The sequence below is a fragment of the Chrysemys picta genome, chromosome 2 (assembly GCF_011386835.1).
Source record: "Chrysemys picta bellii isolate R12L10 chromosome 2, ASM1138683v2, whole genome shotgun sequence".
In the NCBI taxonomy this organism is placed as follows: Eukaryota; Metazoa; Chordata; order Testudines; family Emydidae; genus Chrysemys; species Chrysemys picta.
The window spans coordinates 49,981,903-50,001,657 of NC_088792.1; the positions used below are offsets into that span (position 1 = coordinate 49,981,903).

The 19,755-nt window shown below is 44.6% G+C and overlaps 2 protein-coding genes across 10 annotated transcripts in view; one reads left to right on the forward strand and one right to left on the reverse strand.

The window, feature by feature from the left end:
- The window catches only part of DYNC1I1 (dynein cytoplasmic 1 intermediate chain 1), a 316,422-nt gene that overhangs the window by 74,479 nt on the left and 222,188 nt on the right, over positions 1 to 19,755 (forward strand). For 6 of the 9 annotated variants that reach the window (XM_065587000.1, XM_008163430.4, XM_065587006.1 and 3 more), the window contains 3 exons: positions 6,780 to 6,894; positions 14,062 to 14,176; positions 18,834 to 18,924. In XM_065587000.1, coding sequence (XP_065443072.1) covers positions 6,780 to 6,894; positions 14,062 to 14,176; positions 18,834 to 18,924 — 321 coding nt within the window. The remainder of the gene's footprint in view (positions 1 to 6,779; positions 6,895 to 14,061; positions 14,177 to 18,833; positions 18,925 to 19,755) is intronic. The other 3 variants (XM_065587003.1, XM_065587005.1, XM_065587001.1) reach the window with 1 other exon arrangement.
- On the reverse strand, positions 9,542 to 11,818 carry LOC135981936 (uncharacterized). Its single transcript, XM_065587007.1, has 2 exons — positions 11,106 to 11,818; positions 9,542 to 10,111 (listed from the first exon to the last, which is right to left on the reverse strand). Exons 1-2 carry the CDS (start codon positions 11,680 to 11,682, stop codon positions 9,636 to 9,638), a joined length of 1,053 nt encoding a protein of 350 aa, XP_065443079.1. The 5' UTR covers positions 11,683 to 11,818; the 3' UTR covers positions 9,542 to 9,635.

Consider the following 19,755-nt stretch of genomic DNA (forward strand, 5'->3'; position numbering starts at 1 on the left):
CGCTGAAGGCATCCCTTGGGGAGCGGATGATGTCAGAGGCCACGGGGCTTAAACCCATCTCTGCGGGGCTCTTAGGCACTAAAACATTTCAACCTGCACCCAGTGACCTGCTGGGTGCTGCCAGAATAAAAGCAGAACCCTGACAGAGGACTCCAGTCCTGGAATCTGATTGGCAGAACTTGGGAGGGCAGGTCCTGATTGGTTCACAGCTTCTACATAAACCCAGCACAGGAACAGGAAGTTGTCCATGCAGTTGGAGTCTCCCTGCTTTGGACAGCTTCCCCTACAATACCTGCTCTTGCTACTGTTCTGGTAACCTGACCCTGCCTGACTCTTGGTTTTGCCCTCAGGCTTGCCTTGGACTTTGACCTTCTGGTATGTGACACAGCCTGATTCCTGCTCTGACCACTAGATCAGACCGCCCAGGCTCTGGTTGTGACATAAGTTCTCAAAAAGCATTTCTTGAATAAATTCTTCAAGGAAAAATATGTCCGCCTGCACCTTGTTCTTTATCAGCTGTTTTCCTAGCATTTCTCTTGCTTGGAATTAGGTTAGGAATGTGAAGATTCTTTACATAGTAGACACAGGAACTGGAGTCAAATGAAGCATTTTCTGGGCTTTTGTTTGTCTGGCTTTCAACCACAGTTTGATAGGAAAGTAGCAAACTGAGATGGTGTGTATAGATATTGTAATCACATATAATGTCTTTGGGGACTATATTGTATAATTGTATGAATGGTTTATGTATTACTGTGGACAGGGATTGTATGCAACTCCATGGGAGGAAGGTTGCCACAGCTCTACCAGGAACTAAGAACAGTCGGGAGTGAATAAAGTAAATTACTCAGGTTGTAGCTATTCCAGAGAGGTACCACCCCCTGCGCTGGGTTTTCCAGAGACCAACAGACATTGAAAGGTCTTTTAGCTTAAAAAGGCTGCATTTAAACTGACTTGGACTTTCTGGTCCATCTAATGAGACCCATTAACAAGTGGCAAATAGACGGGACCTTCTGTCCAAGAGCTCCCACCGTTGTGGAAGGGCTGGAAGGACTTTGGCTTCCTAGGGCTCCGTAAGACTGATGTGTGACCTCTGGTAAGCTTTTAGCATGTGGATAGGAATTTTTATTGTTTTTATACATTTTCTCTGTAATGCTTTTACCTTAAAAGTAAAAGTGCTTGCTTAGAACGAGCTGTGCGGTAACCTAACTCCTGGCAATATGCTGTTCATAGTTTGCAGAGAGAAAGCACATCAAAGGCACTGGCCTTTAGGCAGATTGGTTTGGTGGGGATATCACAGTGTAAGGCAGGGGGCTGTGCAGCCTTAAACTCCCTGGTCAGGAGAGAGAGAGAGAGAGAGATGTGGGTCTCCACGCAAGAGAGGTGATGGCTGGGAACTAGAAATCTTAAGCGGGTGCTCTCGAGGAACCACGGAAAGGGAATACAGGTTCCATTTCCCTGAAACTGGGACAGTGTGGATGGAGTAACAAAGAAATAAATTACCTCACGTGACAGATGTTAGTCATGTCTCTTAGTACACTACTGGAAGGTACTCAGTTACTACTGTGATGAGGGTGGTATAAGAATCTATGTAGAATAGACTAGAATTGCACATGCCATTAAAGGAAATGGTGAATCAAAAACAAATATCATTGAGATGAAAAAACACACAGACAATGAACACAAAAGAAATGAGTTCCCAGACTATAGGACTGATTCTCTAGTCCAGTGGTTTCCAACCTGTGGACTGGATGTTACTTTGCGAGCCCATTTCCCATCTCTAATATCTCATGGAATTAGATTGGCATATTTACTTGCAGTTGGTTCTTCTCAGATGCCAGGAAAGCCCCTTGTGCTGTTGTGCCAATTTCTGTGATGCCTCAGTTGAAGCACCGTGGGAAATAGCACATAAGACTGTGGCACATCTAATGAGACCCATTAACAAGTGGCTGAATGTGGAGTCAGACTATGAAAAGGTCCAGAATCCTAATCACGTCCACCCCTAATCATAAGTAAAAGCAATCCTTTTGCACTACATTTTTACAACTAAATAATAAAAGAAATAGGAAACATTACAGCTGGAGAAGAAAAAGTTGACAAAAATACATAGCAATCTTATCTTCCACACATGATTACCCATGTTCAATTCCCTGCTCTATCACAGGCTGCTTGTGTCCTTGGGCAAGTCACTAAGAGTACAGCCACACGTGGGCAGCGAGGCTTGACTGAGATAGTAGTGTAGGCGTTTGGGTTTGGACTGGAACCTGGGCTCTGAAACCCGATGAGGGGGTGGGTCTCAGAACCCAGGCTCCAGCCTGAATCGAAATGTCTAACTGCTACTGTTAGCTCTGTAGTGTGAGCCTGAGTCATTGGACTCGGGCTCTGAGACTTACTGCCATGAGTCTTATTTTGCAGTGTAGACATATGCCTCAGTCCCCCATCTGTAAAATGGGATTAATGGCAATTCCCTACCTTACAGGGGTGTTGTGAGGCTAAAGACATTAAAGAGCGTGAGGTGCTCAGATACTGTAGTGATGGGAGCCATAGAAGTACCTGAGAAGTACCTGATATGGCACCAACAGCTCTAAAGCCAGTTGCAAGCTCCTGTGCACTGTTGGGATATAAACAGTGCATAGGCCATGTGCTGGCACTCTGCATAGTGGGGAATTTCAAAAGCAAATACATTTTAAAATAACTTTCCTATAGTAATGCATTTGACACATGGAATAGCCAATATCAGAAGCTTTCTATTCACAGAGCTAATAAACAATGTCAACTAAATAATTGGTGTCACATACAGTGATTGAAAAAGAGCAATATATTCAATACCAGCATAATGCCTTAGCTCAGTCTGCTGGCTGGCTCAGATGTCCTAACAAGGGGGTGATGGAATCTGACTTTTTGATTTGCTCTAAAATCCTAGCAGCAGACTTCTTGGCCATTTGAAGCCTGGTAAGCTAGTTGGAAGATCAAAGAATTACAGTAATATGCATAGGAAGACAGCAGCTAGAGATAAATATTTTAGTCTCTTGTATCATTTAAAGAGGGAAATGCAGGGCTTCTTGCAGCATTCCTCAGATGAAATTTAATGCATTATCTTTGCTGTATGTGAGGTTCACTGTGTTAAAAAAGACACATATGTAATAGAATATTATGTCTCTTAATGAGGGGTTTGCAGTGTTATAAAGGAACAGGTGAAAGATTAAATAGCTGATGCTCAGATCATGGAAAAAGTCATTTCGATTTCCTGACATTAAAAGAACCAGCTTTTGGAAACCTATTCAATTGATATCTGAAAAACAGCTTGAAAGGGAAGTTAAGCCCTCAGGGTTTCTGTCATCAGCCTTAAAACAAATTTGCATATTTTCTGCATAGAAATAGGATCCCACTCCCTGTTGCCAAACTGCAGAACTAAAAGGATGCAAAAAGCTTTATCTAGTCCTAAGGGCTCCTAGGGGAAACTCTATAATCAGCATTCAAATGTGTGCAACAGATTAGGAAAATTACTTCAAATAGGATTTAGACCATATCGTTGCAAGGCCCACAAATCCAACACAGATTTTAAAGGCAGAGTAATACTGATATTATCATTAAAAAGTCCATATTCTTTTCTAATCATTTGCCTGTTCAAAATATCCCATCTTTTATATTGACTGATCACATGGTTCATTGGCACCCAGAAATTATTATTGTTGCTTGAAGTAATATTGCTTTGGGCTATTTATGTGGACTAGTGTTGTTCTGGCTGTTTTGTTTTCTTTTTCTCAAACTGAAAACAATGAATAATGCATTTATGTTTATGAATGGAACCAGGACAGAAGGAGTAATCCAGCTGGTTATCAAAAAAATATGACCACGTGTAGAATTATGCAGCCAGATGGGCCAGAACTTGTTAGCTAATTGAATCTTCCATAGTTATAGTCCCACTGCTGTTTTCTACATTTACACTGAGCTGGTAGAGGATGAACCAGGAAACCACTGCAGGGCTGCCCAGAGGGGGGGCAAGTGGGGCAATTTGCCCCAAGCTCCGCAGGGGCCCCCACGAGAGTTTTTCGGGGCCCCTGGAATGGGGTCCTTCACTCGCTCCAAGGGCCCCGGAAAACTCTCGCGGGGCCCAGGCCCAAGGAGCTTCTTCCGCTCCAGGAATTCGGCGGCAGGGGGTCCTTCCGCTCCGGGACCCGCCGCCGAAGTGCCCCGAAGACCCGCGGCCGGGGGTCCTTCCGCCACGGGACCCGCCGCCGAAGTGACGGGTCTTCGGTGGCAATTTGGCGGCCGAAGACCCCAGACTCCTTGAATCCTCTGGGCGGCCCTGAACCACTGTAGGCTGGGAAGCCTGAGAATCCTGAAACCTACTGTGCCATGATGCAGCCCACAAACTTCAGCCCTACATTCTGTGTTGAAGTATGGCTTGGACAAAGAGGCGTTTAACTGCTGGTGTGTTTGTGCTGGTGTATGACTTCAGCCTGAGGAGCATTAACTTGCATGACTTGCCATATTCAGCTCAGTTTGTGCTGAAGCAGATGCTCTTGATCCTGCTCTTTCTGCTACTGCTCTAGATTTGTTGAGTTTACGCATTTACTCCGTATTGCATGGATTTCTCTGTCTCCTCTGCCTCCATAAACAAAAATATCTTCAAGGACAACATAAGAATTTCAGTTGTGTATTTGGGGTTCCCAGGAAATTCTGCTGTCAGTACCTGCTATATCATGGACTCATTTTACTTGTTTTGAGGGGGGAAATTTGTGACAGCACAAGAATTTGATAGCTTGAAATGTCTTTTTTAGCTTGCAGATTTACAGGTTATCTCCTGTCAGTGCAGGCACTGATTTATATGTAGCTGTCATTAGTATCAATGGAGAGTCACCCATTTAAATTTCCCATGCACGGCATCAGATAATAGACCTCTGTTGCATGTACATGCCATTTGCATTGACCACATTGATTCTGAGCTGTAATGTGTATGTGGTCAGTGAGGTATGAATTAAAAATACAAAAGGATGTAATTAGCTCTTTACTCTAGACTCTGTGCTAGTGTCTCTGAAGGAATCTTTATGTAAAGTATTATTGAGCAAATAAATCCCTATTGATGCCATTACATGATAGTACATAACGGTTCTGAAGCTGGTTTTACAGACTGAGTAAATAATCAGCGAGTTAAGTCAATGATTTGTGAAGTAATAGTATGGTTTAACAGCTAGAGCACAAGTCTGGCATTAGTTTGTCTTTTGGGAGATATTCCTGCTTCATATGATCTGTGCCGCAGGTCACCTATCTGTAAAATAAACAAACAAACATAATACTGATTTTGGGGGCACAGTCAAATAACTGCAGAGACTGGAGACTTTCAAAACAGCGAGAGCTTATTTGTTACGAAGACTTTGCATGAATCCTTAGAAGGGGGAGTGAATTTCTTCCTGCAAGAAGTGCAATTACTTCACTCAGGAGAAGATTCACTTTCACCTCTACCCCCTGGCAAATCCTTGGTGCCCAGTCTGGCTACTTGGCACAGGGGGAACAATATACCCTCAGAATATAAAAATGGTCACAAAAGAAATAAGGCTGACATTAATATTTAGAGCCTGATCTTGTACCAAATATGAAGTTTACAACAGGGGTCCATGGGAAGATGATTGAGCTCCTGGTGTCTAATCCAAAGTTTATTGAAATCAGTGGGAGTTTTTCAGGCCTTAAAGCATCCATTTAAAGGACTGGCAAAAAGCAGTTGCTTCACAAAGGTGACCTTCTAATAATGGTCATTAGTACATTGTATTAAAGTTAGTTTTACCCAATGTTTGTGGCAGTGTCATGGGATAGGTATACCCCGTCAGAGTGTCAGGTCATGTGTGGTAAAAGAAAGGGAAGAGGCTGTACTGCAGTCAATTAGGGCATATGCTGATGACCCTTACTATAAAACGTGGTAGTACAGCCTAGTGGCCAGAGTCAATCGAGTGACCCTTCCACTCTGGGCAGCCTGGCCTAATGGCCGGAGTCAATAAAGTCGCACACCTCTGTGGGATTGTGTGGCCTATTGGCCCATTGGGGAAGTGGAGTGTCACTCACGGGTGTGTGGCACTCAAGGTAGGGGGACTTGGCCCCTCCCTGCTCCTCCGAGTCCCAGCCCAGGGCCCTGGCAGCGGTGGGGTTACTTGCCACCGAGTCTCCTCCCGAAACACGCTGACTGGTTCCGTGGTTCACCCACCAGAGCAAAGTCTAAGTCCCCTGGGCTGCTTCCTACCCTGCCTTTGCCAGCGATGGTCCACAGGTCTCTGGGGTCCTCAGGCAGTGTAACTCCTGATGGCACGGCGTCTTCTCTGGGTTCATCAGGCAGCCTGGAATCCATCTGGTGCTTTGCGTGCTCTGGCTCTGGGCCTGTAGCAGCTCCCTGGAGAGAGCCTGCAGTTTGCATTCTCTCCCTTCAGCAGCCTGCCCACACTGAGCTGGGCTGCTTCCTTTTATATCTTGCCTCCAGGCTGAGCATGCCCAGCAGAGGTGAAGGGGCGTGGCTTCCTCAGCCTGAAATGCACAGTTAACCCTTGCGAGGCCAGGGTGGGGTAGCACAGGGATATTTTGGGGTGGTCTCTTAAAATGGGAAGTTTCTAACAAAGATTATTTTCCATATTACACTGTAGTACTAAGGATCGATGCTTATATAACTATACATTTACAATAATCTCAAATATCATTTTTGATGCAATCAAGTAACATTTTTCAGCAAACAGAAAAAATGTTTAATTCTGACCATTTTTCTCAGTTTCCATAACTTTTATTTTATTTTTCAATAGAGTCAAAATGTCAGACAAAAGTGATTTAAAAGCTGAGCTCGAGCGCAAAAAGCAGCGCCTAGCACAAATAAGAGAGGAGAAGAAACGGAAGGAAGAAGAAAGGAAAAAGAAAGAGGTAAATGTGCACAAACTCATTAAAATGTCAGAAGCCTACAGAAAGGTCCAAGGTTTAGCATCCCAATATGGTTTACGTAGGACAGGTGTCATGTAGGAAGTGATCGTCATAACCACAGCAGCTTTAAGCCTAAAATAAAAATGCTTATGTTCAGCCACGAAAGTTTGAAATAAAAATCACCTTCAGAATATTCAAGTTGTCAGCAGACAGCAGTTTGGACAACATGATATGCATGTGTAGAAAGGAATAAGATTTGCAGGAATGCTTTCTTCTGGGAATTCCTTTAGTGCGGGGAGAGGGCTTCAATTTTTTTTGACCCATTACAACTTAGGCCTTGTCTACACTACGAGAGTAGTTCGATTTTACTTGCATCGAATTTTTGTAATCGATATTGCAAAGTCGAACGTGTGTGTCCACACTAAGGACAGTAATTCGACTTTGTGCGTCCACACTAACGGTGATAGCGTCGACATTCGAAGCGGTGCACTGTGGTCAGCTATCCCACAGTTCCCGCAGTCCCCTCTGCCCATTGGAATTCTGGGTGTAGCCGGCAATGCCTTCTGGGTAACAAAATGAGTCGAGGGTGCTTTTGGGAAACTGTCGTCATCCGTCCATCACTCCCGCCCTCCCTCCCTGAAAGCGCCGGCGGGAAAACAGTTCGCGCGCTTTTCCAGTCATTGACAGCGCGGACGCCACTGTACTCCGAGCATGGAGCCCGCTGCGACCATCGCTGCAGTTGTGGCCGCTCTCAACGTCTCGCAGCTTATCATAAAGGTTTCCCTGAGGCAGATGCAGAAAAGTCAGGCAAGGAGGCTACGGCACCGCGGTGATGTCCTGAAGTCTGAGAGTAGCACAGACCTGTCAGAAAGCAGGCGACCCAGCGCCGAGGACATCACAGTGGCAATGGGTCATGTTGATGCCGTGGAACGGCGATTCTGGGCACGGGAGACAAGCACTGAGTGGTGGGACCGCATAGTGCTGCAGGTCTGGGATGAATCCCAGTGGCTGCGAAACTTTCGCATGCGGAAGGGAACTTTCCTGGAACTTTGTGAGTTGCTGTCCCCTGCCCTGAAGCGCAGTGACACCCGGTTGCGAGCTGCACTGAGTGTACAGAAGCGAGTGGCCATAGCCCTGTGGAAGCTTGCAACGCCAGACAGCTACCGGTCAGTCGCGAACCAGTTTGGGGTGGGCAAATCTACCGTGGGGGTTGTTGTGATGCAAGTAGCGAAGGCAATCGTTGATGTACTGCTGCCAAAGGTAGTGACCCTGGGAAACGTGGAGGCGATCATAGATGGCTTCGCAGCGATGGGATTCCCAAACTGCGGTGGGGCCATAGATGGAACTCACATCCCTATCCTGGCACCGGACCACCAGGCCACCCAGTACATTAACCGAAAGGGATACTTTTCCATGGTGCTGCAAGCACTGGTGGACCACAGGGGACGTTTTACCAACATCTACGTGGGATGGCCGGGCAAGGTTCATGACGCTCGTGTTTTCAGGAACTCTGGTCTGTTTAGACGGCTGCAACAAGGTATTTACTTCCCGGACCACAAAATAACTGTTGGGGATGTGGAGATGCCTATAGTCATCCTCGGGGACCCAGCCTACCCGCTAATGCCCTGGCTCATGAAGCCCTATACTGGCGCCCTGGACACTGAAAAAGAACTCTTCAACTACCGGCTGAGCAAGTGCAGAATGGTGGTGGAGTGTGCTTTTGGCCGTCTCAAGGGGAGATGGAGAAGCTTACTGACTCGCTGTGATCTCAGCGAAACCAATATCCCCATTGTTATAGCAGCTTGCTGTGTGCTCCACAATCTCTGTGAGAGCAAGGGGGAGACCTTTATGGCGGGGTGGGAGGTTGAGGAAAATAGCCTGGCTGGTGATTACTCACAGCCAGACAGCCGGGTGATTAGAAGAGACCAGCGGGAAGCGCTGTGCATCCGGGAGGCTTTGAAAGCAAAGTTCCTGAGTGAGCAGGGTAACCTGTGATTTTATAGTTTGTGTACTGAGAAGCTAAACCTGCCCCCGTTTCTTTACCCAGGTAATGTTGACTATCCTATCCAGTTACATACCCCCTTCACCCTCCCTCCAACACACGTGTCGAAATAAAAATAGTTCTACTTTGTTAAAGCACACCGTTTTCTTTAATACTGTTTTAGCGGGAATTTTTTAAAACTGGGACGCAGACTGTGGTGCGGGGCGGGTCTAGTGTTGTGATGCGAATGCAGCTTCTAAACTCAAGGATTGACAGGCTCCGCTGCGGTGGGATGCTTGTTTCAACGGAGCCTGTCACCCCTCCTGATCGGGACTGTGTGTATGGGAGGTCTATTTGACTTTGTGGCAGGGGGAGGACGGTTACAGATCCCATGCTGTGTGGCTCTGTGATCCTGTCTAAGGACCGGCGCTTAAGATCTGTAACTGCCCTCCCCCGCCACAAAGTCACAGAGCAACCCACCCCCCCCAACATTACATCAAAACAACCTCCCAGACTAACCGGGGCAACTAGTCACTGCATCACTGCACTGTGTATATGCCCTGCTGCTGTGCCTGCCCCCGACTATGTACCCTGCCAAAGGAGACTGTCCTGTCCAATTTCCAACCCCCTTTCCCCTCCTCCTCCAAAAGAACATGATTGAAACAGTAGTTAACAGAAACGAATTTTTTATTATCAACTACACATGGCATTGGGAGGTGAAACTTGGACGTGGGCTTGTGTCAGGCGGGAAGGAAAGAACTTTTCAAATTTTGGGAAATGAGAGCCTTCTGCTACTAGAGCTCTCTGCAGGGGTGGAGTGAGAGTTAGCAGGGACTCTGCCGCCTCTCCTTCTTTGCACTTTGGGTGAGGTGGGTATGGGACTTGGTGGCGGGGGAGGGCGGTTAGAGATGGACTGCAGCGGGGCTCTGTCCTCCTGCCTCCGTTCCTGCAGAACATCCACAAGGCGCCGGAGCGTGTCCGTTTGCTCCCTCAGTAGTCCAAGCAGCGTTTGAGTCGCCTGCTGGTCTTCCTGCCGCCACCTCTCCTCCCGATCCATGTTGGCTTGGTGCATTCGGGTCAAGTTCTCCCGCCACTGGGTCTGCTGTGCTGCCTGGGCTTGGGAAGAGGCCATAAGCTCAGAGAACATGTCCTCCCGTGTCCTCTTCTTCCTACGCCTAATCCGCGCTAGCCTCTGGGAGTGTGATTCCAGGCTAGGTTGTGAGACAGTCGCAGACGGGGCTGTGGAAATGGGAAAAAGGGAGTGAATTCCTCTGAAAGATAAATGTAGTTGTGAACAAAGAACATAGTCTTTCTCTGTGAACAAGACCATGCACAGCACCTTTCACATGCGCACTCAGCACAAGGTCGAATTCTCGGCCTTCGCATTCTGTGCCTGGGGTCTTGAACAGCACATTTGAGAAGCGAGGCAGCACAACGGAATTTCTGTTGCAGGCAGACATGGTAAGCCGTACACTTGTGGCAGTTTAAAACTTTTATATTACCACTGGCCTCATTTCACATTTAAATCAATGTCAGTCCCTGCTGCCAGCAATCCGGCAAGCGGGAACTCTGCCCCTGTCCCACCCCCTCGCGGCTGTCCCCGGGAATGATCCCTTTCGGCTGCCCCTCTCCCGCCTCCACCGCGTGGCTGCAAACCAGCGGTGACAGTTCTGTAAAGGAACGGGAAAGCAGTCCCAACACTAACATTCCCCTACCTAATTAAAAGCAGGTCACCATGGCCGACATCACCCTGATGAGGATCTCCGAGAGCGACAAAGAGAGAATGCTCCGGGAAAGCCTCCAAAGACCAGGGCCGTATGCCGCCCTGCTGTGCAGAGCAATGATCCCCGAGTACCTGATAATCTCGTGGCGCGGCAACGTGTCGTACTTCGGAGGACCCAATAAGGCCGCTCTCCCCAAGAACCTCATGCAACGGCTTTCAAGTTACCTCCAGGAGAGCTTCATCGAGATGTCCCAGGAGGATTACTGCTCTATCCCCGCACATATAGACCGCATTTTACTGTAGCTGCAGTAGCAGGGAATACACAGTAGAGCGGCTTGTGCAGGACAATCACTGAAAACCGGACATTGCTAGATTTCTTTTCAAAACTTGCACTGCCCCTTACTAAACCGTTAAGCGCCTAGGGCACACTAATCATGAACAACCCATTCTTTTAATTGTTAATATTCCTGTTTTGTTAAAAATAAATGTTTAGATGTTTACAACACTTACTGGCTGATCCTTCACCAGATTCTGTGTCCGGGGTAATGGCTGGGGACGCTTCGTAGGGGATCTCTGTAAGGGTGATGAAGAGATCCTGGCTGTCGGGGAAATCAGCGTTGTGAGATCTGCCAACTGCCTCGCCCTCCTCATCTCCTTCCTCATCTTCCCCGTCCCCTAACATGTCTGAGGAACCGGCCGTGGACAGTATCCCATCCTCAGAGTCCACGGTCACTGGTGGGGTAGTGGTGGCGGCAGCACCGAGGATGGAATGCAGTGCCTCGTAGAAACGGGATGTCTGGGGATGGGATCCGGAGCATCCGTTTGCCTCTTTGGTCTTCTGGTAGCCTTGTCTCAGCTCCTTGATTTTCACGCGGCACTGCGTTGCATCCCGGCTGTATCCTCTCTCTGCCATGTCTTTAGAGATCTTCTCGTAGATCTTTGCATTCCTTCTTTTGGATCGCAGCTCGGAAAGCACGGACTCATCGCCCCACACAGCGATGAGATCCAAGACTTCACGATCAGTCCATGCTGGGGCTCTCTTTCTATTCCCAGACTGCATGGCCATCACTGCTGGAGAGCTCTGCATCGTTGCCAGTGCTGCTGTGCTCGCCACGATGTCCAGACAGGAAATGAGATTCAAACTGGCCAGACAGGAAAAGGAATTCAAATTCAAATTTTCCCGGGGCTTTTCCTGTGTGGCTGGTCAGAGCATCCGAGCTCGCACTGCTGTCCAGAGCGTCAACAGAGTGGTGCACTGTGGGATAGCTCCCGGAGCTATTAGCGTCGATTTCCATCCACACCTAGCCTAATTCGACATGGCCATGTCGAATTTAGCGCTACTCCCCTCGTCGGGGAGGAGTACAGAAGTCGAATTAAAGAGACCTCTATGTCGAACTAAATAGCATCGCAGTGTGGACGGGTGCAGGGTTAATTCGATTTAACGGCGCTAACTTCGACATAAACGCCTAGTGTAGACCAGGCCTTAAATAAGTGTTTTGGGGTTTGTTTTTTTTTTACTCTGAAGACTGGCTTGATTGCTGGCTAAGGTAACAGATTTACAGTGATGATTCTCCACTAAAATAAAACATAATTGCAATTGCATTTTAGCCTCCTGGCATCAGTGCATCTTTCAGCTCTATTAAAGTTTGATTGACATATTAGTTTATTTGTCCTTGACAATATGCATTAGGTTTTTCATTAAGGGATTTGTGCTTCTTTTTATTCAGTCACTTAGTGAAATAGAGGTGAGAATTGACAGGGAAAGGATATTCATTTTCATGCAAAGTCAAAGAAGCATTAAGTGATTATGTTTCTTTTCCTTCAAATGTCAACACTTACTGTAGTTTAAAGCACCTGTTATCCCTTACTAATAACTGGTTTCCTTTTAAACTGACACCTTAATATCGTTCATGTGTTTCATAGAATTACTATGGAATCTGATGCGATACAAGAAATCAAAGTTCCAATTCATGTTGTCTCTTTTAATATTTTTTTCATTTTATACAGTTTTGTACAATTACCATTAAACAGTCCATAAAGTCAGTCAGGGAGGGGAAAGGAAGAAGAGCCACCTTACTCCACTCCATAAGAGGTTTTAAACACACTGTATTAATTAACAATCAGTTAAGCAAGACATGGAGAAAGAAGGGAGCCAAGCCAATGGATTGTATGTCTTCTCGCAGACATCAGGAACCAGGAGGTTTCAAAGCCCCACCTCTTGCCTCTCTCCTGCTCTTTCCCCTAGCGAGGCTTGTGTGTGTGTGTTTGTAGGGGGGCATTCCATGGACACTAACTCAGATCTCGAAGAGTTATGAACACTTGTTCCCCTTTCTATTGTTTTTTCCCCATGGAAGGAGAACATTTAGCCTCATGTAGGCCCCATTGCTGTCAGTGGAAGTTTTCCCATTGAATTCAGTGGGAACAGAGTCACGGCCATATTTATTTATTACTTTCAAGTGTGTCGAGGTCAGTACATATTTTAGCGAAGGGCATGTCTACAGTAGAAATTTGCATCGGCGCAGCTGCACTGATGAAGCTCTGTTGCTGTAGCACTTCTGGTGAAGATGCTTTAAGCCGACAGGAGAGAGCTCTCTTGTTGGCTTAATAACTCCACCTCCACAGGAGGCAGTAGCTATGTTGGTGGAAGAATCTCTCCTGCTGACATAGCACTGTCCACACCAGCGCTTAGGTCAGTGTAACTATGTCACTCAGGGGTGTGGATTATTCACACTCCTGAGCAACATAGTTATATTGAAGTCATTCTGTAGTGTAGACCAGGATTAATTCAGTTTGACTGTCTCTATCTGTGGCTAGGTCCACACTACCTGCCCGATTCGGCGGGTAGAGATCGATCTTCTGGGATCGATTTATCGCGTCTCATCTGGACTGATAAATCGATCCCAGAAGCGCTCCCCCATTGACTGCGGAACTCCTGCTCGCCGAGAGGAGGAAGCGCTGTCAACGGGGGAGCTTGCCTGCACCGCGTGGACCCGCAGTAAGTAAACTTAGTTCGATCTAGGAAATGTCGACTTCAGCTACGCTATTCCCGTAGCTGAAGTTGTGTTTTCTAGATCGATCCCCCGCCCCAGTGTGGACCAGCCCTGTAACATGTCAGCCTTCTTATGCAGAATTAAGATCAAAGGTCTCTCTTAACCTCCCAGTATTCTACAGTACAATGGCATCCGACAAGTAATAGGGAAAAGATTTGAATCATAGCTTAAGAAATATTCCATATAAATCTGTACTGGTTCCTGCAAACATCCCTGTGGCTAAATCCAGTCTCAAACACTGGCAGAGTCCTCCTGTTATAAATCCAGTATAAATTAGCTTCCCAAGTGTATTTTCATGACTGTCACAGTACTCCATAATAGCCCAGGAACCATGGTGCATATATGTTCTTCTCCCACTTATTCAAGAAACCACATTGTATGTCATTCAAGCTAATTGTTTATTGTCTTTTATTCAGGCTGATCAGCAGCAAAAGAAAGAGCCAGTTCAGGAAGATTCGGATCTAGATCGCAAAAGAAGAGAGACAGAAGCTTTATTACAGAGCATTGGTATATCCCCAGAACCACCTCTAGGTACTCAGATGAGCACATTGTAAACATGGGGCTATTACACCGTTAATGCATTTTTTTAATTAAAAGCATGCTTTGCTTTTGTGTTATTTGGCTGTATTAGTGAAGTGAACTCTTCTGCTTGGAAACCATTCATATCATATCACTCATATACGCCAGTTCATAGCATTTCCACCACTTGGCATTGCAAACCATCAGCTTTATTTCTGAGAGGACTTTTCATAAACACAATTCTAAACCATGTTTGATTTCTTTGGTTGCTGCTCTATTTATATTCTCTCCTATCTTTCCACCCAATGATATTAATATTGTATCTCATTAGTACCAATTATTGGACATAAATACAGTTTTATCATTTGTATACTCAAAGAAGGAAAATATCTCTGTGGAAGGTTTTCTTATTATGTGAAATAATTTTAAACAAGCAAAACTGAAGAGAATTAAAAAGGAAAATATCCAAATATTAACAAACTTATAGTCAAATCATTATTTTAGATTGTTTTATATAGTTTATTTCTTGCTTTCATTGCTTTTCTGTTTTTGACTGTTTAGTTCTTAAACCCTAGATTCCTCACCTTATATACTTATGGGATGATTTTATAATATGGGTTTCATTATCAAATCGATTTCTGTTAACATATCTTGCATGCAGTGTTTTATTCTGTGTGTTGCTCAGTGTGTGATTCCAAATGTGAGAAATTATTTTGCCTATTTTTCATTTGTTTCTCTCTCCCTCTCATTCAAAAGTGTCTTGAATATCCTGGATGAAATCATGTCTCCATTGAATTAATGAGGAGTTTTTCCATTTATTTCAACGGGGCCAGGATTCCACCCCCTATATATTGCTGCCTGCAATATTCAGGGACATCCAAAAATCAACAAAGCATTCAGGCCCTGATTCAGGAAAGCACTTAAGAATGTGCTTATGTGCTGTCCTGAATAGGGGTGCTCTTGTGAACTGGGGCCTCAGTTCCTAAATGAAAGCAACTAAAACTTACAGAAATGTGTCCCTATTTTAATAAATTATGATGCTGTAATTCCAGCAATGAGGTATCAAATTCTGAAAGAATTGTCTGACAATTAATTGTTAGGTTATTTTAACTTATCAGAAAATGCATTTTGTATATTATATAGAGATATTATAAAAGCAAATTAACAGTAATTTTAATAGCGAAAAATCACAAAATATAAATATTTATCTACTAAGGATCCCCAAAATTATTATGTCCTGTCTATTGCACATGGAGTCATAGAGTTTAAGGCCAGAAGGGACCACTAGATCATCTACTCTCACCTCCTGTATATCACAGGCCACTAACACCACCCAGCAACCGCACACTAAACCCAACAACCAAACGCACATAAAACCATTGCAGAGTAGTTCAACTTCCTATCCTGAATTAATAATGTTTACTATGACACTATCCAGAGAACCTTAATTTAACAAGAATTAATAATTTTGTATGTTAAACAATAGCATTTCCTTTTCGCCAGTATATATTGACAATCAAAATCTCTTCATAAAATCCCTCAGTCCTTCCTTAGATGTTTTTAAGGTCAGGCTTGACAAAGTCCTGGCTGGCATGATTTAGTTGGGGATTGGTCCTGCTTTGAGCAGGGGGTTGGACTTGATGACCTCCTGAGTTCCCTTCCAACCCTGATATTCTATGATTCAATGAAAAATTTCTGGAAAAATACACCACAAAACAATGATATTTTCATCCACTGGACAGATGACCTAAACTCCCTCAGATTTCCACCACAACTTCAACTATCACCACCCAGCCATTAAACTCTTTCTAGAATACTCCCACACCAGCATCAGCTTCCTGGACACCATGATTAGCTTCAACAATGGACTCTAACAGACATCTATTATACAATAAACCCACAGATCATCACGCTCACTTCCACAGATCCAGTAACCACCCCAGACACACCAAGAAATCTGTTATCTACAGCCAGGCTCTCAGATACCACAGAATATGTTCCAGAGAGAAAGTCTGGGATAGACCTTAGGACACGAAATTGCCTTCACCAAACAAGGACATTCCACCAGAGAGGTAGGTCACATAATGGAATGGGCAACTGAAATATCCTGGGAGGACCTGCTTCACCACAGGGGGAAAAAAACCCACCGACCTTACACCCGTAGATGTCACCTATGACCCCACACTGGAACCCATATGGGATATCAAACAACTACAACTCATACTTGATGGAGAGCATACCCTGATTTTTTTTCCTGACCCCCCCCCCCCCCCTTCTGGCCCTCAAACACTCCCCAACCTTGCTAAGCTCATCATCAGAAGACACCACAGACCAGGAGACACCAACTCAAAGTGGCACCAGATCCTGTCAGAGCAACAGATGCCAAACCTGCATACATATTTCCGCTGCTAATATGATCACTACCCCCACAATACACCTTTCAGAATCCATGAGTTCTACACATGCCTATTTTAACATATGGTGTACCTCATCCAGTGTATCAATTGCCCCAACAACAACAATGCGGGTGAAACCAGACAATCACTATGCTCTCGAACTCACACAAAAAAATGATAAAAGAAAAAAACACTCTATCATCTGTGGGTGAACACTTTTCACAAAGTAATCACTCCATATCTGACCTCTTAGTCCTCACCCTCAAAGGAAACCTGTACAACACCTTCAAAAGACTAGACAGGGCGCTTAAAGTCATAACTCTGCTGGACACTAAAAGCCATAGACTTAAAAAAGCCACTGGCTTTATGGACCATTACAACAAGTTGTAACACACCATGCTGCCTGCTAAACTTCTGTTGTCCTACAACAGATGAGAGTGGTCTCCTACAACATGTTGAACCCCTTGTGCTTAACAATCTGTCCCACCTTGTATTTAACTTGAACAGCCTGGTTTCCTTCCCCAGACAGAAAAAAAGCTCTCTGAAGCTTGAAAGCTTGTCCTGTCCACCAACTGAAGTTGGTCCAATAAAAGATATTACCTCACCCATCTTATCTCAATCAAAAGACATTAACAGCTGTAATCCTGTCCCTTTGGATATGTATACAATATCCAGCTCTCTCTGGAGTTACCTAAAACTAAGGTTACATCTACACTTGGAGCTAGAGATGTGATCCCCAGCTTGTGCAGACATACACTACCTCTCATCATCTAGAGTGCTAGAAACAGTAATGTAGATGGGGTAGTCTGGGCAGTGGAGAGCAGCGACATGGGGCTAGCCATGACACGTACAAAGCTGCCTGAACCCCATGGGTATGTATTCAGCATGGCTAATCTCTGCCATCGCTCCTGTGCTGTCCTGGCTACAGTACTAGTTTTAGCATGCTAGCTTGATGAGAGCTAGCCCGAGTATGTCTGTGTGAGCTGGGAATCACACCCTTGTTCCATAGAGTCGACATACCCAAAGATGCAAAACCACTGCATGCCTGTACCTGCCAAGGGGCTGTCATGAAAATGAATTCATTTTTCATACTCTAGTCATTTCTCTGCCAATCCCTAGTGAGAATATGTGTGAAAGATTTGACCAAATGGAAAATCCAAGTCTCTTGACAGGTCTGTCATTATATATTATAGGGTATAACAAAATAGTTAAAAGTTTTACTCTGTTAAATGTAAAAGGAAAATGCACATGATTTAAACCAAATGGAAATCTTTACTGTGCATTAAAATCCTTCTGTGTTTTCTTCCATGTGACTGCTTTCAAGAATACTTGCATTAAATCTGGAGTGGCGACATCTCAGCCTTTTTCTTTCTTTCTTTCTTTCTTTCTGAAGGACAATTAAAAAATATTTTTTTTACTTTTTGTATTTATTGTTTCTACACTTAAGAGCTTTAACTCTTATGAATTTGTTCCTTTCCTACTTAGTAAGACAAACCTGTCTTTGCATATATATATATATACACACACACACACACACGAAATATACCATCCCCTGAAAGTAAAGGATAATGCCTCAGGGTCTGATCAAATGCCTATTGAAGTCCATGAAAGTCTTTCACTGACTTCTGTGGATGTTGGGATCAGGCCCCCAAACAGAAACAGTAACACTCTGCAACTGAAATTACCTAAAAACCCAACCACAGCAATACATTCATATACATTCTCATTGCTTCTGGGAGAGGCTTTTTTTACCTGGTTGGATTTCCCCATTCTGTTTTTACTTTGGATCTGATTTACATAAAGAAACGCAGGTCACATTCAATAGATTTTAATTTCAATTCAAATGTAATTGCTTTATTGCCGCGTGCCATTTGATTTTAGCAGAAGAGTTCACTTAGATTTCTAACAAATAAACAACGAGGTTTGATTTTTAAATATCTTCTACAAATCAAATTTAAAATTAGCAAAAGAAACAACAGTGTTGCTTTACTTCCACAGTATCCCTACATCAATTATGTAGAGAATTAGAGTTGCCTTTCAGATCTGTCTAAATTCATTATAATTTTAAAATTTCCAAAAATATTTAAAAATTCACTTGACTCTTTTCCTTTTCTTTTCCTTTCCTTTCCTTATTTGCTTTCACCATTTCAAACTCTCCTAATCATTTATCCACTATCATTTGGTTGATTGGTTTTGATTTGTCTGACACTGCTCTTCATCAGTGCAGTCGCTGCATGATTTAACATGGGATACCTGTTATTTTCATTATTTAGTCCCAACCCCTATGTCTCCCTCTTCGAAATCAGTGAGCACCCCGAGTGAAGCTGGCAGCCAGGATTCAGGAGATCTGGGACCAATAGGAAGGTAAGACAGACATTAGATAATGTTGAATGAAAGTATTTTTTCACTCCTCACTTTTTTTATTTATTTAAACAAGAACATTGTAGGTCCAATATATACATTTGTTTCTGCATTCTTCACCATGTGTTACCATTCAATATGGCTGGTGTCAGGTATGGAGTAAAGGTATGTGGCAGTCTGATCTTCAGTTATAGACATCAGAAATTAATGCAAGAAGCAGAAATAAATAAATAAATAGGTAGCATCTACACTGACGTGCTGCAGCAGCGCTGCTATGCTGGTGCCACTGTAACATTTTAGTGTAGACAAGCTCTAAGTGACTGTGCTCCCAGCCTGATCAGAAGAGCCAACCGAGGAAGGGATAGCTCAGTGGTTTGAGCATTGGCCTGCTAAACCCAGGGTTGTGAGTTCAATCCTTGACGGGGCCATTTAGGGATCTGGGGCAAAAATCTGCCTAGGGATTGGCCCTGCTTTGAGCAGGGGGTTGGACTAGATGACTTCCTGAGGTCCCTTCCAACCTTCACATTCTATGATTCTATGATCACCATTTCAGCCCTGTCATAACAGCAGCATGGTGGCTGTTCACCATGTTCTATATCCAGACCTGCTTCCCGTCCTGCCCTTGCTCCACCCTTCGCCTGCTCTGCTTCAGCCCTAATTCCTGCCTGCTTCTGAACTCCTGTCTCTGCCCACTGGCTTGCCTCCTGACCACACCTCCAGTTCTGCCCTCTGATTCTGCTCCGACCACTAGGCTAGATTCCTGCACTAGATCGCACTGCCTACACCTTGGTGTGTGATACCCTACTATAGGCTTTAATTTAAAATAGATACAGG

Excerpts from the sequence above, each read along its gene's own strand:
- LOC135981936 (XM_065587007.1), bottom strand. The coding sequence starts at position 11,682 with ATGCAGAGCTCTCCAGCAGTGATGGCCATGCAGTCTGGGAATAGAAAG. Across the intron at positions 10,112-11,105 it reads ATCTGGTGAAGGATCAGCCA|CCCCGTCTGCGACTGTCTCA; the intron begins GTAAGTGTTGTA and ends CCATTTCCACAG.